The 19,051-nt window shown below is 37.6% G+C and overlaps 1 protein-coding gene across 1 annotated transcript in view; it reads left to right on the top strand.

Annotated features, from left to right (window-relative positions):
• LOC140238099 (V-type proton ATPase 116 kDa subunit a 1-like) overlaps positions 1 to 17,769 on the top strand; it is a 71,326-nt gene extending 53,557 nt beyond the window's left edge. Inside the window, exons 16-20 of the mRNA XM_072318028.1 lie at positions 132 to 242; positions 11,683 to 11,862; positions 12,874 to 12,991; positions 14,637 to 14,850; positions 16,270 to 17,769. Coding sequence (XP_072174129.1) covers positions 132 to 242; positions 11,683 to 11,862; positions 12,874 to 12,991; positions 14,637 to 14,850; positions 16,270 to 16,354 — 708 coding nt within the window. The 3' untranslated portion in view covers positions 16,355 to 17,769. The remainder of the gene's footprint in view (positions 1 to 131; positions 243 to 11,682; positions 11,863 to 12,873; positions 12,992 to 14,636; positions 14,851 to 16,269) is intronic.
• The last annotated feature ends 1,282 nt before the right edge of the window (positions 17,770 to 19,051 follow it).

The following is a 19,051-nucleotide window of genomic DNA, read 5'->3' as shown; positions in this document are numbered from 1 at the left end:
GAAATTATTGCAACTTTTGATCAAATCACATTGCACAAAGAACTATTTGTAAAAACATGAAACATTGGAACTGAGATTCAGGTAGGTAGATAGATAGATAGTTTTTTTTTTTTGTTCCCCTTTAAATACAGAAAACTGTCCAGATGGTGCTGGTCTTCATAGCTGTGTTGTGTATTCCATGGATGCTGCTTGGACGACCAATCTACCTCTACGTCAGACACAGATTGTCTGCTAGAAACAGGGTAAGATTCATCAAATGCAACCATTTACATCAACGCTTCTCAACCTTTTTTTTTTTTTTTTATGCCTCCGCCAACGAAGTGGCCGGAGGCATTATGTTTTCGGGTCGTCCGTCCGTCCGTACGTCCGTACTTCCGTACGTCCGTACGTCCGTACTTCCGTACTTCCGTACGTCCGTACGTCCGTACGTCCGTACGTCCGTCCGTCCCGTTTTGTTTTTGTCGATATCTCAAGAACCGTGTGGTGGTTTTGCATCAAACTTGGTATGAGGGTATATCCTTGGGGGATGATACTTTGTGTGGATTTTAGGGTCACAGGGTCAAAGGTCAAAGGTCACAGGTTATTTTGTGAAAAAAAAATTGAAATTTCATGTTTTTCTCCATATCTCGCAAATGGTTCAAGGTATCTTCATGGAACTTAGTATATATGCTTGTACCGATGGGCAGTGATTATCTAGGGAAGTTGGGGGTCATGGGTCAAAGGTCAGGGGTCAAAGGTCAAGGTCAACTCCTCAAAATATAACTACTTTCCTTATATTTATGCAGTGCCTGAAGGATTTTTTTAAAACTTGATGTATGCATGTATAACCCAATATATATTCTGTGGGAAGTTTCTTGCCAAAAGGTCAAAGGTCAAAAGGTCAAAGGTCAAGTGAAAGTGCTAAATTGCACTTTTTCCTCCATATCTCAAAAATAACTCAAGGTATTGTCATGAAACTTACATATTTATGCATGTTCTACCTAACAGTGATTCTCTTTGGAACTGTGGGGTCAAAGGTCAAAGGCCAGGTTTCGATAATACTATTTTACCATTTGATACTGAAATTATACTTTTTCTCAATACCTTGAAAATTACTCAATGCATAAACTTGTAAAAGGGTCAAAAGTCAAGTGAAAATCATCAGTTCCCCCAAATACCTGCACTCTTGATGTTTTAATCATTCATCCAATTGAACCTAGTTCTAGGAAAGTGAACATTCAGCACATTTGTGGCAAACCTGTCATTTTAATATTTTGCCAATTGTGTGAAACTGTCATCACACATTGTCAAGACATTGTACTATAGACCTATTAGGAGAACCATGTATTATGGCGGAGGCATACACCAGTCGCCGTAGCGACATTTCTAGTTTTTTTTTTAACCCTGAGACCCCCTTCTCCTCTGTGTTTTTTCAAGACCCAGTTACTGATGGATTACAAATATTTTTAAGCTATTTTTTAGCTTTTTTTTTTTTTTGCGGACATCTCGGCCCACCTGAGAGACGTTCTGAGAAGCAGGAATTTGCCTGATAAAAAACTAACTTAACTCTTCCCTGATTTCATGTTAGGCCATTAAAGATAATATAAAGTTTTGGTACCTCAAAAGTTTCCCTGAATTTTTGTGTTTCAGGTTAAAGTGCCTTTCATATAACTGACACTGTGAGACTTACTCACCCCAAAGTGCTCTCATGTCTTAGTAATCATGCAATTAACTGCGACCAGCAGCCCCATACGCATAGCGTAATGGGGTTTCACATTGTAGCATACAGGATCACGACAGAATGAGTATCGCGGGTAAATGTCAACTTAAAATCCAAAAATTTCTTCAATTTGAAGACTAACTAATTAAGTTGAAGTATTTAAAACAGGTTTCGGGCAGTGTTTTGTTCTGCCAATAGTCCCTTTCTGTTCAAATTGATGACTGAATGTGACTCGGTCGAGAGGACCTTGGGAGAGCTACATACACTGAATATTACGGCCAGCGCATGTGCTTATCCGTTCTTATCCGTTCATGGATTTGAAATTTGTGCGCATGTGATGTGTGCCAAATGCTAAGCTCCTCGCGGGAGGGCCGGCAAGGCCGGGCTCCGCTGCTACGATGCTGTCTAGTAGTTAGGTACATACTAGTCATGTCGGGCTATCCGGATCCGGGCATTGGAAAGACACACGTACGTGTACGCGTGTCCACCCAGGTGATACCGATAGACGGTATTCAGTATACTGTGTGCAGACGGAGGCAAACGAAGAAAACGTGCACACACAAAAGTTCGACGCGTGGCAACTCTTTTCATTTTTGGTAACTAATGCAGCGCGCACTGGTGTGTGCTGCTTTATTGAAATTAATATTTAACAATTATGGGCATTTTTTTGTGATGAGATATAATTTTTTCTGTGGTCCTGAAGACATGCTCTCACACCTCTCAAAAATAAATTTCAGGGTGCAGATACACTTTAAGCTTGGTGGCCTGAAATAATTTCTTGTGGCCCTGGGACACCAGGCAACTGCTAATGTTCAGCCCTCTATGTGAGCAAATGATACAAATGGAGCAAAAAAGGTGCTGAAAAGCGCTTATCCAATAGTGGGGAGCCAATGTAGTGAAATGGAGTAAAAAGAGGTCTGAGCTTTCGATCCTAGCAGAATCTTTGTCAGAGGCAAAATGACAAACAGGCAGGGAAAGCAATCACATATAAATACTACACACAACAAGAACAGTCATAGGAGGGCTAGGGACACAGAACAAAGAAAACAAAAGGGAAGGGTGGAGGTCATGGACAAGGAGCCCAACAGGTATACTAAAATTAAAGGGAAGGGGATTGAAGCAGGAGGGTGGACAGACCCTACCCCCCCCCCCCCACACACACACACACACACACTCTTGCTGTTGCTATTTCAATCTTTTCCTTTCTTGATATCCGTCTGTTGTTCCTTATCTTGTTTGATGTTGCCTCCCTATTCATCCTTATCCAGCACAGGTTGCCCCCTAATAATCCTTGGGATCTTCACTCACCCTCCTCTGCCTTTTGTTTGTCTACCCTCCTTTAACCCGTTTAGGACGGTTTGCTTTGGCGAGCGAACACCCCCACAGACGGACAGGTTTTCCAAAATCGAGCCCGATCCGAGGGTTACTAAGGGGGTGTGACTTACGGTCCCGCTTTACCCAATCATCAAATTGCCGTGTATGCGGTGTAGGAATCCGCTTTCTGATTGGATGAATAACGACCGCTCATGAATAATAATGTCGCTTCCCTTCGCTATCTGGGTTCGCGCGCGCGGTTTGAACTTCACGTACTATACGATCGTCAATTTACGTTCCCTCGTCAACTCAAATGAATAGCGTCTTTTATTATTGGGCACCAGGCTATGTCGAGGGTGTCGCAAATTTCTACTACATAATTGTCTTGAATTTACTGATTCATGGAGGCAATCTTTTATGGAAACTGTAATCCGCTGATCACAAGCCTTCAAAGTCTTTCAATGAAAAGCGATCGATCGGAGCATTGTGTACAGGCTTGCGTATTTCCATTTACACGACTGTAAGACACGCCAAGTAAATCTCGTATTGTGGCGATATCAAAGGCACACGAACCCACTCTTGACTTCCTGTTGTTCACAAAATTCCTTACCATAGCTAGTCAATGAATTTTGGAAACAGAAGGAAGTTTATTCATTGTATACAACATTTGAAAATCTGTTACACCTTGTTTGTCCCCGCTACTTGTATCCAAATACAAAGCTCGCGTGTCTGTAACAGAAGCACGTGGCTTCATTTCAACACTAGGCAAACCATCAACGATGTAATATTACGAGTAGAATTGGTGATACTGATTTATCAAAGTCGAATTTCGTAATAGAATAACGTCCACTTGAGTTTATTTCTTGGTTCTGTTTCAGTAATTCCCATAAAATTGACAAGAGCCTGGAATATGTTCAATATTCAAACAAATCTTTGCATCTTTCTAACTTTCTTTGAGACGAATAAAAATGCATAATCCACGCTTGCGCGATACCTGCCATCCTCTGAAGAAGTCTGTATAAAGAAGTCTGCTTCCTGAAATTATCAATCGGGACTACCTACAAATTTCGATCATGCGACTTATAATAGGTTTTCATTGGATGCATACAAGATATCACCGAGTCGATTTGTGAGTTTATTATCGGGGTTTGATGCTGCTATTTTTCTGTGCGATCTTACAATTCCTTTACAACTTCGACGTAATGTCGGGAAGATAATGATTTAATTATTCACTATGTATCAAGTGAAATGAGATTTTTCACAGTGATACAAGGCATATATTTAATTATTATAAAAAGTAATCACCAACCTAAATGAGTATCGTTATTTCTTACATAGAAAAAAAAAAACTAAGAATAAAACACCGGTCCTGTTTAAGCCAGTTGACAGAACATGTATGAGCTCTTCAAATGAAACAGGGCAGTCTATATGATGAGAAGAGAAAAAGGAGAGAAAAATAGGCTGGTCATCTAAATTTTGTTTGATTGACGGTAGATAATCTGAAAAGATTTTTCAAACGTAATGTAAAATTATACAAGATGAGGTTTGCCTACAACCTGTGTTTTGGTAATATCTTTCTACGTTTTATATAATACATATGTATATATATATATATATATATATATATATATATATATATATATATATATATATATATATATATATATATATATATATATATATATATATCTGTATATATATATATATACATATATATATATATATACACATATATATATATGTATATATATATATCTGTATATATATATATATCTGTATATATACATATGTATATATATATATACATATATATGAAGGGTTTGTTTGCAAAAACCGATAAGTCCATTTTTGAAGATTTTGAAGTACGATCTCTGTCATAAAGTACAAAATAATACCTTTTAAGTGATATATTGGTCACTACATATAAAGGTATATTTTTGAAGTTATGGTTAAAAGAAGCAAAGATTTTCTTATCATTCTCTTTATTTTTCTTGACCTTTAATCGCAAATATCTCCATTTGGCAAATATGGACTTATCTGTTTTTGCAAACAAACTCTTCATATATAAATTTTATGGGCAGAGTATCTTGGAGAAGCGATCATCACCATCAATGATAATATTCAATCTACACGTTTGTATGGGAATGAAGAAGGGGATAGCTGGAAAGGAAAGTGATGAGATGTAATGAGATAAAATGAAGGAACACTAATTGAGACAAATGTATTACAAAGGAAGAGCAAAACGGCAAAAAAGGGCAAAAGGGTACAACATTATGCAAAGATTTTGCAGTCATTTTTTTGTGTACGTTAGCCTTCCAATTTCGTAGTTACGTAATTCAAAATAGCCAACAAAAAAAAAAGAAAAAAAGACCGCGCCATGAAGATGTTCATTCAACCTCGTTTGCCTTTCACTATGTCCTATCACTTCAAAAAATGTAGCATTAGCACAATTCAAATTAGAATTCCCATCGAGAATTCAGATTCGCATCAATGTGAGAGAGTATCTTTTCAGACAGGGTCGCAGGTGAGCATTTCCGAGTTCGTCGGAGAAGTTCATTCATATTAGAAACAAAAAGGTTGACCACCCGCCAGCTGATAGAAGAAGACGACATGACCATGGGAGAACGGCGAGCACATGTCACACAAGCTTGAAGGTATAAAATCATTACATCACTTCAGAAAATAACGAAAAGATGATATGTTTGTTGAAATAAACGACATTTCTCCCGACATTCTTCGATCTCTCATAACAGACGGTTAATTTTGCTGAAATGATCTTCTCTTATGTCATGAGTGTAAATCAATATTGTTTTGTTTTATTGTGTATACGAGTCATCGCCCGGTAAAAGACAAAAAATGAAGTACTATTCTCATTCAATAAGCATAATGTATAAAGGAAACGAGCATTTGCTGCAATCGTTTATGAATATGAAAATGCTTCAATGCGATTTCACGAAGTCTAAAGGAATGAATGCAAGTAGGTCTACGTAAATACAGAGATGTATAATGCAATTATTATAAAAAATACGCAGCCACGATAAGTGCATAAACCACTTCAATAGCAGCATGAAAACATTTGATCACATCAATATATGAGATGGACAAGAACATTTCATGCTTTTATTGCTCGAAATTCCTTGCTCCTAAACAAAGTAGAGTGTTCAATTGAAGCGACGGGTTATCACATCTCCGTCTCTCGCAAAACTGAATCATCACTTCGCAAATTTGGAGTGCTTTCTACAAATTTACATAAAAAAAGTTTATTTTTTTTTTTAGGCATGAGTTACCATATTCTCCTGATTATAAATCGATTGAGCTACAAAACGGTAGTGTGTTGCTAAAACCATTATAACTCAATGATCGTGAAATCATTTGACTTGTGAACTTCCGAAAGAGATGGACTGAAAAACCCAGACTTCTAAACGTATAAGTAATTGACAGAGCGACTATAGCCGAAAATTAGCATATTATGAAGAATTCATACAAAACTAGAACCAAAAAAGACTAAACAGTCAACATCACCATTGTCGGTATCGTCGTAATATGGGATGTAATTTTATTTTGACTGCCTCTTTGAAATACTGCAAACATCAAATACTGAACACCATAATTTTTATTTGTGAATTCTAAGCGTATTAGAGAGAGAGAGAGAAAAAAAAGACAACTTCTGCCGTATGTCTTGTTTCTCGCTTTATTGCAGCGTATGTCATTGTCGAGGTTTAAATTCTGTAATACATGTTCGTAACAAGTACATGAGAACTTGCACATTGGATTTTCAACAACCATAAAATCATTGGGGTCCGTGAAAGCGGTTACGTAATACATACGAAGCACATCACTATAATGCATTCTATGGACTGGTGCAGAATAAAGAGACTGTCTGTAATCGGCCTTTGAACTTCTTTATTATGCTCATAATCCCCGACTTTTCGGATGGCGTCTACGAGTGCGTATGTTTTTGTATCAACATCCTGTCTATTCAAGGAGGTACAATGTAACCTGATACTCTGGCCACCTGGTCTATTCAAAGTGTTCTTGCCTATAACACGCGCACATGTTACGCTGTGTTTCACCATGATGAATATAATTGTAAGACCCCATAGTGGCAATATTGGCTCTTGCATTGTATGAAAATGATGACTATTATACACAATATCCTCTATTTGGTTCGTTGACCGAGTAGATTTTTGAACGATCTTATAACATAATCAGGCTGTCATTCATAAGTATGAGAGAGAGAAAAAAAAAAAGCTTCAAGCAACATCGAAGTTGAGTTTCTCAAACCAATCTTCCATTTGAGTTTGTTTCTTGGTTTTGTTTCAACAATTTTCATAATGTTGACAAGAGCCTGATGGGATGTTCAATATTCAGATAAATTGTTGCATCTTTCTTGCAATCTTTGACAGCTAATGGTGACTAAACCTGCGAACTCCATGCATTTTTGTATAAAGACGTTTGCTTTGTGAAATTATCCATCATGACTGCCTCCAGATTTCGACCATAATTATATGACTTAGGTTTCCATGAGATGAATAAAGGAGATCAACGAGCGCATTTGTAAGTTTACTGTCGGGTTGTATGTTGCAAATTTTATGTGCAATCATGATTCCCTTACAACTCTACCGTAATGGCGGGAAGGTATTGTTCACTGCACATCACTTGAAATTGAATGTCACACAGTGATATGATAATCATCAGCAAACGGGATAGATTATTGTTATATATAATATAATATATATATATATATATATATATATATATATATATATATATATATATATATATATATATATATATATATATATATAACACCTATTCAAGTCAGTTGATGGAGCATTTATGAGCTCTTCCGGTCTGCAAACGAAACATCGGAGTCTATGCGATAAGAAGAAAGATTGATAGATAAAGAGATAAAAAAATAGGCTGGTCTTCTAAATTTAGTTCCATGGACGGTAATCTGAACACACTTTTGCAAACGAAATGAAATATTACACACGGCTAGGTTTGCCTATAATCTGTGTTATGGTGATATCTTATGAGATTATATATAATAATACGGGCAAAGTATCTTGGAAAGGTGATCGCCACCATCAATGGGGATATTCAATCTAAACGATTAATTGTAGATGATGGGAATGCCGGGGTATAGCTGGAAAGGAAAGTAATGAGATGCAATGAGATAAATCGAAGCAGCACTAATCGAGGCAAATGTATTACAAAGGAAGAGCAAAACGACATATTCGAGTGTTCAAAATGGTTCAACATTATGCAAAGATTTTGCAGTCATTTGTGTGTGTGTGTGTGTGTGTGTGTGTGTGTGTACGTTTGTCTTCTAATTTCACAGTTAGGTAATTCAAAAGCGCCTAAAAAAAAGATCGCGCAATGAAGATGTTCATTCAATCTCAGTTTCCTTTCACTATATCACTTCAAATTACGTAGCCTTAACACAATTCAAATTAGAATGTCCATTGAGAATTCAAATTCGTCTCAATATGAGAGAGCGTCTTTTCAAACAGGGTCGCAGGTGAGCATTCCCGAGTTCGACGGAGAAATTCATTCAATTTAGCAACAAAAAAGGTTGGCCATCCGGCAGCTGTAGAAGAAGCCGACATGATCATGGAAGTATGGCAAGCACAAGCCACACAGGCTTGCGACCTACAATTATTACATCACTTCAGAAAATAAGGAAAAGACGATATTTTTGTTGAAATAAACGACATTTCTCCCGGCATTCTTTGATATCTCATAACAGACGGCTAATTTTGCTGAAATGATCTTCTCTTATGTCATGAGTGTAAATCAATATTTTTTTATTGTGTATACCAGTCATCCCCCGATAAAAGACAAAAACAAAAATGAAGTACTAACAATCTCATTCAATAACCATAATGTAGGCCTATAAAGGAAACGAGCATTTGCTGCAATCGTTTATGAATATGAAAATGCTTCAATGCGATTTCACGAAGTCTAATGGAATGAATGAATGTAGGCATACCTAAATGCAGAGATATACGTAGACATAAAAAATACACAGGCACGATAAGTTCATAAATTACTTCAATAGCAACATGAAAAAATTTGATTACATCGATAAACATGAGATAAGACAAGAACATTAATTTCATGTTTTTATTGCCCGAAATACCTTGCTCCTAAACAAACTGTTCAATTGAAGCGATGTGGTTATCACATCTCCGTCTCTCGCAAAATTGAATCACCATTTCGCAAATTTGGAGCGCTTTCTACAAAGAAAAAAAAAAGAAAAATCGTTTTTTTTTCGGTATAAGTTGTCATATTTGACTGATTATAAATGGATTGAACTCAATGATCGAAAAAAAAAATTGACTCGTGAACTTACGAAAGAAGTGGACTGAAAACACCTCAGACTTCTAAATGTATAAGTAATTGACAGAGCGACTATAGCCGAATATTAGCATATTATGAGGAATTCATACAGAACTAGAACAAAAAAGACTAAACAGTCGACATCACCATCGTCGGTATCATCGAAATATGGGATATTATTTTATTTTGACTGCTTCTTTGAAATGCTGCAAACATCATACCGAACATCATAATTATATCTACATTTTTTTGGCGAATGCTAAGCGTATGAGAGAAAAAAAATGCCATATGTCTTGTTTACTTTATTGCAGCGTATTTCGTTGTCGAAGTTTAAATTCTATACATATATGTTGGTTACAACCACATGAGAACTTGCACATTCGCTTCCCAACAACCATAAAATCATTGGGGTCCGTAAAAGTGGTTACGTAATACATACGAAGCACATCACTATAATGCATTCTATGGACCGATGCAGAAAAAAGAGACTGTCTGTAATCGGCCTTTGAACTTCTCTATTATGCTCATAATCCCCGACTTTTCAGATGGCGTCTACGCGTGCGTCTAAGGAATGTTTTTGTATCAACATCCTGTCTATTCAAGGAGGTACAATGTAACCTGATACTCTGGCCACCTGGTCTATTCAATTTATATGAATTTACGACTTCGATGAAGTAGCACAATCGACTGCGTTGTTTGTATGCAGTACATCCCCTACTCGGTTTGTTCTTGGCCAAGTGGTTTCTTTTTTTTTTAACAGTTTTATAACATAATCAGAATATTATTCATGATGGTAAAACTCTTCAAACAACTACAAGTAACATCGCTGTCATGATAACAAACATACACAAAAAACATTCACACACATCACATGCATGCAGGGACACGCAAAAGATTTACTTTTGAATTTATTCAATTCGCCGAGTTTTAGCAAATCCCAGGACTCAGCAGCGGAAGAAGAAGGCCAACATTTCATGCCAATATAAGCAGGTTGTCATGCCGAGATGGCTTTCATAGAAGATCCATAAGTACGACATTGCATTCCTGATATAACACGAAGTAGTATGCTACAATACTTTATCATGTAAATGTGTGCTAATAAGGTAGGTGCGTGCACGCAACGGTCTTGACCGCCGCACGCACGCTTTTCACTTGAGTGTGACACAATTTGCATACCGATGCAAATGAGATCGCCAGAGCGTGCGGCTGGTCGCTCGTCATTGGTCAGTTTCCCGACCGTTGCGAAGGTCTGAATGTCGTGAAAATTGTACTCATGTTTGTCAATATTTTGCTTGTTTATAGACATAAGATATGACCAATCATCACAAAATGTTCACAGATGGCAACTTTGATGTATGTAGTCCCACAAAATATAAATCATTTTCAACATAGGTATCGTATTGTTGGTGAAATTCTAAGTTTAAAAATGCGTGTTCATTTCACTCTCTCAGCCCGAGTATACTCGGGACCAGTCCACAGCCTGGAAAACGTCAGCCCGAGTATACTCGGGACACGTCCTAAACGGGTTAATCCCCCTCCCTTTTATCTGTCTACCCGGGCTCCTTTAATCCCCCTCCCTTTTATCTGTCTAACCTTCTTTAATTCCCCTCCCTTTACTTGGGCTCCTAGCCTGTAGCCCTCCGACCCTTCCCTTTTGGTTTCTTTGCTCTGTGTCTCTAGCCCTCCCATGACTGTTCTTCTTGTGTGTAGTCCTTGTATGCGATTGCTTTCCCTGCCTGAAAATTTCATGGCCCAAATATTTATTGCTTGCCGTTCATATATCATAGGTTTGTCAACTAGAGATATGTAAAACATCGGAGAGATATAAGTTTTGTACCTTTTCTAGTGGAGATAGAGGTATTTCATACTTTTTGTCTGCTTGTGCTACGTGAACTGTAAATTTATCCATTTCTGCCAGTACTACTACTACTACCATTTCTTCTATGACTAGAACTAGTACCTATTTTCCCATGACTATTTCTCCTACTCTTACTACTGCAGCTGTAATTTTGACTGCTATCACTGCTCTTTGTTGTTTCTACTACTACAATTCCTCATGCTTGTACATACTACAGCCAACTATTGTAGATAAGTATTATACTGCTACAGGTACAACTTATTGTTAGCAAATGTTTTACCACCACAATTCGAACCAAATTTCCATCTCCAGTTATTTCAGTTTGGATGTCCAGCATTGTAAAGTTAAAAATATCCAGCCATAATCATGATAGTGTACATCTCCTCATCAGACTCATTATCATCATCTTCATTGTGCAATTTAATTTCGTTTCCATTTGTTTTCCTGTGATATTTGTTGTATGAAGGGTTATGCACAATTACGGTCCTCTCCTCATCAAATGTCGGTCAACTCGGACATCAATGGGGGCGACGTTGAGCAGGTTAGTCCTGCCCCAGAGGAAGCGGACAAACCGTCGACGTCCAGCGGGTCTCATTCGATGACCGATGATGTCTTTGAAACCTCCCAGCAGCTACAGGAGGACGAGGTGAGAGAACTGGAGAAGGTGCACATTATCAGGGTCATGTTTACTGTGGAAAGAATCGTCTTGTAGAACAAAGCTGTCCTTTCTAAATGAACCGATTCTCCACTTTATGGAAGTGAGCTGTGCTGTTGCAGGCATACGTTACAGTTTTTCTGCTCCTAACTGGTTGTAAGTCACATCGCAGTATTTACTATTGACCCCAAAATGTGTATTGATCGGCAATAGAAACTAATTTGTCTCATCAGCAAATGCTGTCAGCTTGTCTGTGAAGTAGTATCCACATTGCTACTTGTGACTTTGGGGTTGCTCTACCACATTTAGAACCAACCTTTATTGTGTATATCATGGTCATTTGATTTATGAGATGTAGGGTAGCATAGAAGAGCTTAATTTGAACTTCAAGACAAAATTCACACTGCATGGTAGTACAATCCAAAGACTTGCCCTATGTAGTACATGAATTTCTGCTGTCATGTGCAGAAGATGAGCATGAGTGTAACTTAAAATGTAAAAAAACAAAAGGATAATAGGATAAAAACCTGCCTAATAATTCCTGCATGGTCCCATCTCTCAGTCCGTCAGTCTGTCTGTCTGTCTGTCTGTCTTTCTTCATGCCCCTAAATGAACAAGTAGCAAAACCTGCTGTCTGCAGGAATGACTTTCCTTGGGTTCGTGGTTTGGGTTCATGGGTTCGAGACCTATGACACCTTTGCCCTTCAGCAAGGCACTTTATCCACATTGCTGCCCTCCACCCAGGAGTATAAATGGGTACCTGGTAGGATGAGAATATTTGTGTTGGTTGATCAGCATGTGCGCGCCTGTAAAATGGCGACTGACTGGAATGCTCCCCAGGGCGTGGAGAGTGAGCACTGTCAGTGCTGGCAGGAAATAATGTATCCAGAGACTGGGGTGATAATAGCATGTATGTGCTTTGAGCACTCTTGCAGAGTGGATTTGGAGCAATATAAATTCATATTATTATTATTACTACTTTTCTGATTTGTCCACACACAGTTTGACATGGGAGAGATATTCACCCTCCAATCTATTCACACCATTGAATACTGCCTTGGTTGTGTCTCTAACACAGCATCTTATCTACGGCTCTGGGCACTCAGCTTGGCCCATGCAGGTATGTAGTTAAATGTGTATAGAAATGTGTAAAGTAATTGATAGCTTTGTTCCCTAGGGGCCTGTTTGGCAGGACCTAAATAATACTGTATACGCCATACAGTGCACTCCCGTTACAACGAACTCGGTTATAACGAAGTAAAACTTCTGGTCCCAAAATTATCGCCATTAAAGTCTATGGTACAAAATTTGCTTATAACAAACACGGTTATAACGAAATTTTCGTTATAACGAAGTCTTTTCCGAGCGCCACTGACAAAGAAAAACAAAAGAAATGTGTTCCGTTATAATGAAATGAGGATCGCTTTCGAAAAATAAGTAGCGGAACAAGCATTTATAGCATCTATAAATGCAAATTTATAGCATCTATAAATGCAAATTATAAATCTTGGGCAAATTATTTGTATAGGGCCCCATTTCTCTCTCTCTCTCTTCTTTCGATCTTTAAGATAACAACAACATAGCATCTCTGCATGGGCAAACGCGTCACATCACTGTGTGTTCGCTTAGTGTGTCTCGCACAGTTTCTGAGGGGAACTTGCGTCATTGTTATACAATAATCTGAAGTTGAATAACTGTTTTATTGTTCACATAGCTTTCCAGTGTATGACGAGTATTCAGCAAACAGAATATGATATATGCGTGGCTTCCTTGTTTTCGTTATACATTGTATTGTGCGGTTATAACGAAATTTCGTTTTAACGAAAGAAAACTGCCGGTCTCGAGCATTTCATTATAATGGGAGTGCACTGTATATTTAGCGAATCTAAATTTTCGCGAATTGAGACTTTGTGAGTGGTTTAATCGCGATTGTGGAGTACTGTACTGAACGGAGATATAAAACAACCACGCAAAATATTCAGCGTATGCAGTAAACACAGAAGCAGTACCCACATACTTGTCCAAGAATTATCTGAAGTGCAGTTGGTGAAGAATTGAGACACATTTTGAATGTCCTAGGATCATGTCCCTTTGGCAGGTGCTCATTTGCAAAATTAGCCTCCAGACTAAAAGAGGACATTCAAGAATTATCGCAAGTGATATATTTTCAAAAATTTCATGCCAGTCTTATATCTTATCCTGCCCAAGCAAATTTTCTCTAAACAGAATGTGTAGAAAGTGAGATTTGGCATCTGCCCATGGCAGCACCCCAAGCTGGATTCCAGCTGTAATGGTGTAATGATAATATCAGGGTCCTCTGATAACATGATGACATTGAGGAAGCTACATTGGGAGAATAACCCCACCACAACCACTTCTACCACTGCCAACACCACCAGCACTACCACTTCCAACACCCCCACCACCACCACCATTATCACTTCGGACACCCCCCCCCCCCACTACGTATACCACCACCACCACCACCACTATTACCACTATTACCATCTCCACCACCACCACCACCGTTATCACCATCACCAATACCACCACCTATACCACCACCTCCACTACTACAGATGTACCACCACCACCATTACCATCACCTCCACCACAACCGTCATCACATCCACCACACTCACCACGCTTATCACTATTTTATACATAGTAGTATATAGTTGTTGTTATTGTTACAGGTTTCGGTGTTGCATTCAATAACTAATCTTTTTCATCTGTTGCCTTTTACTTCTGATGCTGAAATGAAGAACTGTCGGAGGTCTTGTGGAACATGGTGATGAAGAATGGATGGTTCCTCTACACAATAGAGATGTACCCAACAGGAGCCATGAGCTATGTCTTCACGATTGCTGGCGGCATTGAGCTCTTCTTTGTCTTTGCGGCCTGGGCAGTGATGACAGTGGCAATTCTTATCATGATGGAGGGCTTGTCAGCCTTCCTACATACTCTCCGTCTCCACTGGTAGGTGCTGGGGGCTAGCTTGAGGCAAACGCTCATAGATTAAACAATCAAATCTTTAAAACCATATTTCTAGAGTTGATGGTTCATCTTTTCATTATAATTTTTACAAACAGTTGTTAGCTTTTCATTATTAAGAGTAACAAATTATCTTTCTTAGGTGGCCTTTGTTATTTGTGCATAATTTTTTCAGTAGTAGAATTTCAAAAAGCCACTTTAATAATTGCTAAATCTACAACTGCTTCTTTAAATGGCATTACATTCTAAACTTCCATTTCTCTCTCAATTTGACAGTTTCTAAAAAAACAAAAACAAAGAAACATTCCATAAGATTTTGTGCATATTTAACGAATTCAACCAGTCCCATTCAATCTGTCTCCATGATAAGATAAGCAGTGTAATTGGCAAGTGCCAGTTTAACCCTAACTTACCTGGGGGGGGCCATAATGGCCCCCCCCTCGACAAATTCCGCGACCATTCCGCCGCGCAAAATTTTTTGACCGCGCCGCTCACTGACTTTTTACTTTCAAGTCTCGCGCAACTTTTGAGACCAAATTTGTCGCGACCGGGCATACCGTTCCGAAGCCACGCCCCTTCAAAAAATGTTCGTCCACCCCAAAATTGCTCAAAAACGTGATTTTGTGTACAAAGTCAATACAAATTGTGTTTTTTCAATTAATTCATATAAAGATTCATATTTTTAATTTTAATGGCTGAAATAAATGTATTTTAGTATAGCTATGCTTCTAAAGATGTGTATGACAAATTCTGCTGAAAAAAACAACAAAAACAAAAGTTCGAAAAAACAAAGAAATACATTAAAAAATGATAAAACAATAGAAAACATAGGAAATTAATTTTGATACTGATTTTCTTTTTACATACAAATGTTCGGAATGTCACTAGGAAAATTTAAAACAAAAATCAGCATTCCATAAGCTTTTATAAGCCAATTATAGACGAAAATGAGTTTTTTTGCATATATTTGCATAATTAATTAATTTAAAATAAAAACTGCAAATTTTTTGAAAATTGAACTTAACAGTCTTGTAGATTACATCCGGCTTTATGTTCATGCAGCAGTATTTCTCATTTCTTTTGCCTTCCTGTGAAAAAAACACAGAATTTGTGCATGAAGGCACATCAACAAGATGATTCCAATGTATTGTTATCAGGAGCAGATCCAGGAATTCCATAAAGGGGAGGCGCCTTTACAAAATTAAAGGGGGGAGCACATGTCCCCCTCTTTTTTTCTATTTATTTCTTTTGTTTCAACAAAAAAAAAAAAAAGAGAGGGTGCCCTTCAGGCATTCTTGTAGAGTTGCAGGATGAAATGAGATGAGAAGGGCATACCAAAGAAGTGCTACCAACATAGTTAGTGTTGTAACTGTGATCTTATTATGTTGAATCTCTCATTTCCAGGATTGAATTCCAGAACAAGTTTTACGGTGGAGAGGGCTACCTCTTCGCTCCCTTCAGTCTCGTCAATCTGGAAGCTGAAGAGTAACAACCAAACAGATGCTGAGGGTGCGCTACCAGTGTGATGTTTATTGTTTGCATCCAAAGTGACAACAAGCTCAAATTGTAGTGAGCAGTCTGCAATGAAAAGTATACAGAGTCTAGGCTTCCCCACCCCCGTATTTGTATCAGTACAGTGGACATTCCATACTCCTGTAGATTCACAGATGGTAATCCATTCCATTCCTCTGATTTAGATATGTTTATTACTTCTCGCTGTTCTTGGTGTTTTTCCTACAAAAGAATATATGAGGGGATACTGCGAAAAAAAAAAAATCATTGGTAAATTCTATGCTATGCCACTTATCATCAGTATTGTCCAGAGAATAGTCCAAGGAGGTCATGCTTATGACCACTTTGGCGTTAGAGTGTAAGATTTGGTGGACAAATTTAGAGTCTTCCTGTTTCGCAGAGAACAGCTCAGCTTTGTTTGTGTGTGGTATTACTGTGATGTCACCCTGTGACAGGGGTTAAAGGAACAGTCAGGAGTTGCTTCTTGTTAACCCGTTGAGGATGGACTGATTTTGCTCCAACTGACATTTTCCATAGACACCTGCGCCAGTATACTTGGGACTCGTCTGCAACGGGTTAAAGTATGCGAACGTTGTGTTGTTGCAAAATATTGGCAATATTTATTGTTTGTTTTCAGTCAGAAATCTTTGGCTAGTGCAAGTTCTTGAAGAAATTGGAACTCTTGGAAGTTAAAGAGATACGAGAAGTGCATCAACCCTTCACCTCCCCATCCATAAGAAAAAAGACAAATAGACACTGGTAGAGCAAAGCAAATGTGAAGTGATCCTAGAATACAGGTTACTTTTTATGACATAGATTGAATACCTTTAGGAGATGAATTCTTTACGTGAAATCACCTTTCATTTTTGTTATCCTGTGTGAGACAAATCCCTGAGGGACATCCTTAAATGTGATTTATTAATGACATTGTTATAGTACACTCTTTTAGTGAGAGAAAATACATTCTTTTAGTCATTTTGTAGTTGCAGGGTGATATGTTTGCACTCCATAATCTTATTTTATTCACACATATGATACACCACCTACCTGTTAATAAAATGTTATAAATGTCAGACAATGTAAAAGCATACCATTCCATCTTAGGAGCTTCCTACCCATGAACACAGTACTCGTTGACTTGTGTAGACAGCACCTTTACATGAAAAGTATTGGATAAGTATGCACAGAAAGCTACACACTATAGGTGGGACCATTATGAAAACTAGATGAGAAATCATGTTGTACGTGTATTATTTTCTTCACAAATCTTATACCTGATTTTGTGTTGACACAATTTAATGTAATATGTGTCATTATTCCTTGCCAGTAAATACAGCTCGAATCAGTCTGAAATTAATTTTTGATTTGAATTAAAGATTTATTTTGTATGATGTATATTAAAGTGCGAAGCATCTTGAATTTAGTCAGATTCACATGACCTTAAAGTAGCCTGTCATAGCTGTAGAGAGGGTTTGTAGAGGAAAATTGTCAAAATTAACCTTATAGATTGACTTTACAAATAATTACTCTCTGTTATTTTTGATAATGCAGAAATGTGAGAGTAGTTACACTGCAAAGACTGGCAGAAGGCAATGTTTATTGAACATATCAACGTGGCTCAGGATGTGTAGCATGAGACTAGATTTGTACGTCTGTAGTTTTTTCAGTACATGTAGTGGTACTGAATGTAGGTACTGTGATGGCCACTCTTTATGTTTTGTTGCAGTGTTCTCATTGTAACATTTCTTACAAACATGTTCTCTTAATTTATGATTTTCTATGTAACATGTACATGTATTATGAGAGAACTTCTCATGTTACCTGTGTATACAAGGTTGTTTCTTTAAGAAATAGTGAAAAGACTATACATGTATTCAGTTTATGTAAAGTTCTGCACTTTCCTCTCTGATTCCAATGCCACAAAAATGTAATTCTGGTAAATCACCGTCGACTTCACCCGTATCCAATCTAATAGAAGCAGAGTGTAACGTTTCAACCTTTGTAATATTTGATTGTATAAAAATTCATTTCAGTGCTAAGAAATGACATCAGTTTAGCCGAGTGTTTGAGATGCTATCTGTAGACTGTCAATGAGTGAAGTTTAATTCCAGCCTGCTAAAACTTGTGGGCAATTTACTTAAGTACATAATACCAGTGCATTGTTAATCTTAATGTCATTTCAATGGTGTGAAGATACTGAATTTTGCATGTAGTATCAGATTTGCTTTGCTCATGCTGAGCAAACATAGTTTGATTTATTTAATTCTTTTACATTTCCATATGAAATACTGTTTGGGATGAGTTGTATGTTTTGCTCTATTGAAAATGCATTATTTTTTTACTCTGTAAGTTGTAGCTTGTCTTATATTAAAATTCTTTGTACCCTGTTTTATATATTTGAATAGAATGAAATATATGTAATCTAATTTACATCTCTAGTAGTGCCTCGTAACGGTTTCTTTGAAGACTCAAGCCAGGTCATGTTTCTTTTTCATGAAGACAGAAATCTACTTAATATGAAATTCTGATTGTTAATGAGTTGCAAATAGTATAATATTGTGTGTACTGCTGACATGTTGCATGCATGCCACTACTGTAAATGTGGATATTTTCGCGCGACTAATTTTTCGCGCTTGGCTGGGCAAGAAGAGTTTTGCTTGATTTTAATTCCGCG

This window comes from Diadema setosum, chromosome 14 (assembly GCF_964275005.1).
Source record: "Diadema setosum chromosome 14, eeDiaSeto1, whole genome shotgun sequence".
Classification (NCBI taxonomy): Eukaryota; Metazoa; Echinodermata; class Echinoidea; order Diadematoida; family Diadematidae; genus Diadema; species Diadema setosum.
This window is presented reverse-complemented; position numbering and strand designations above follow the sequence as displayed.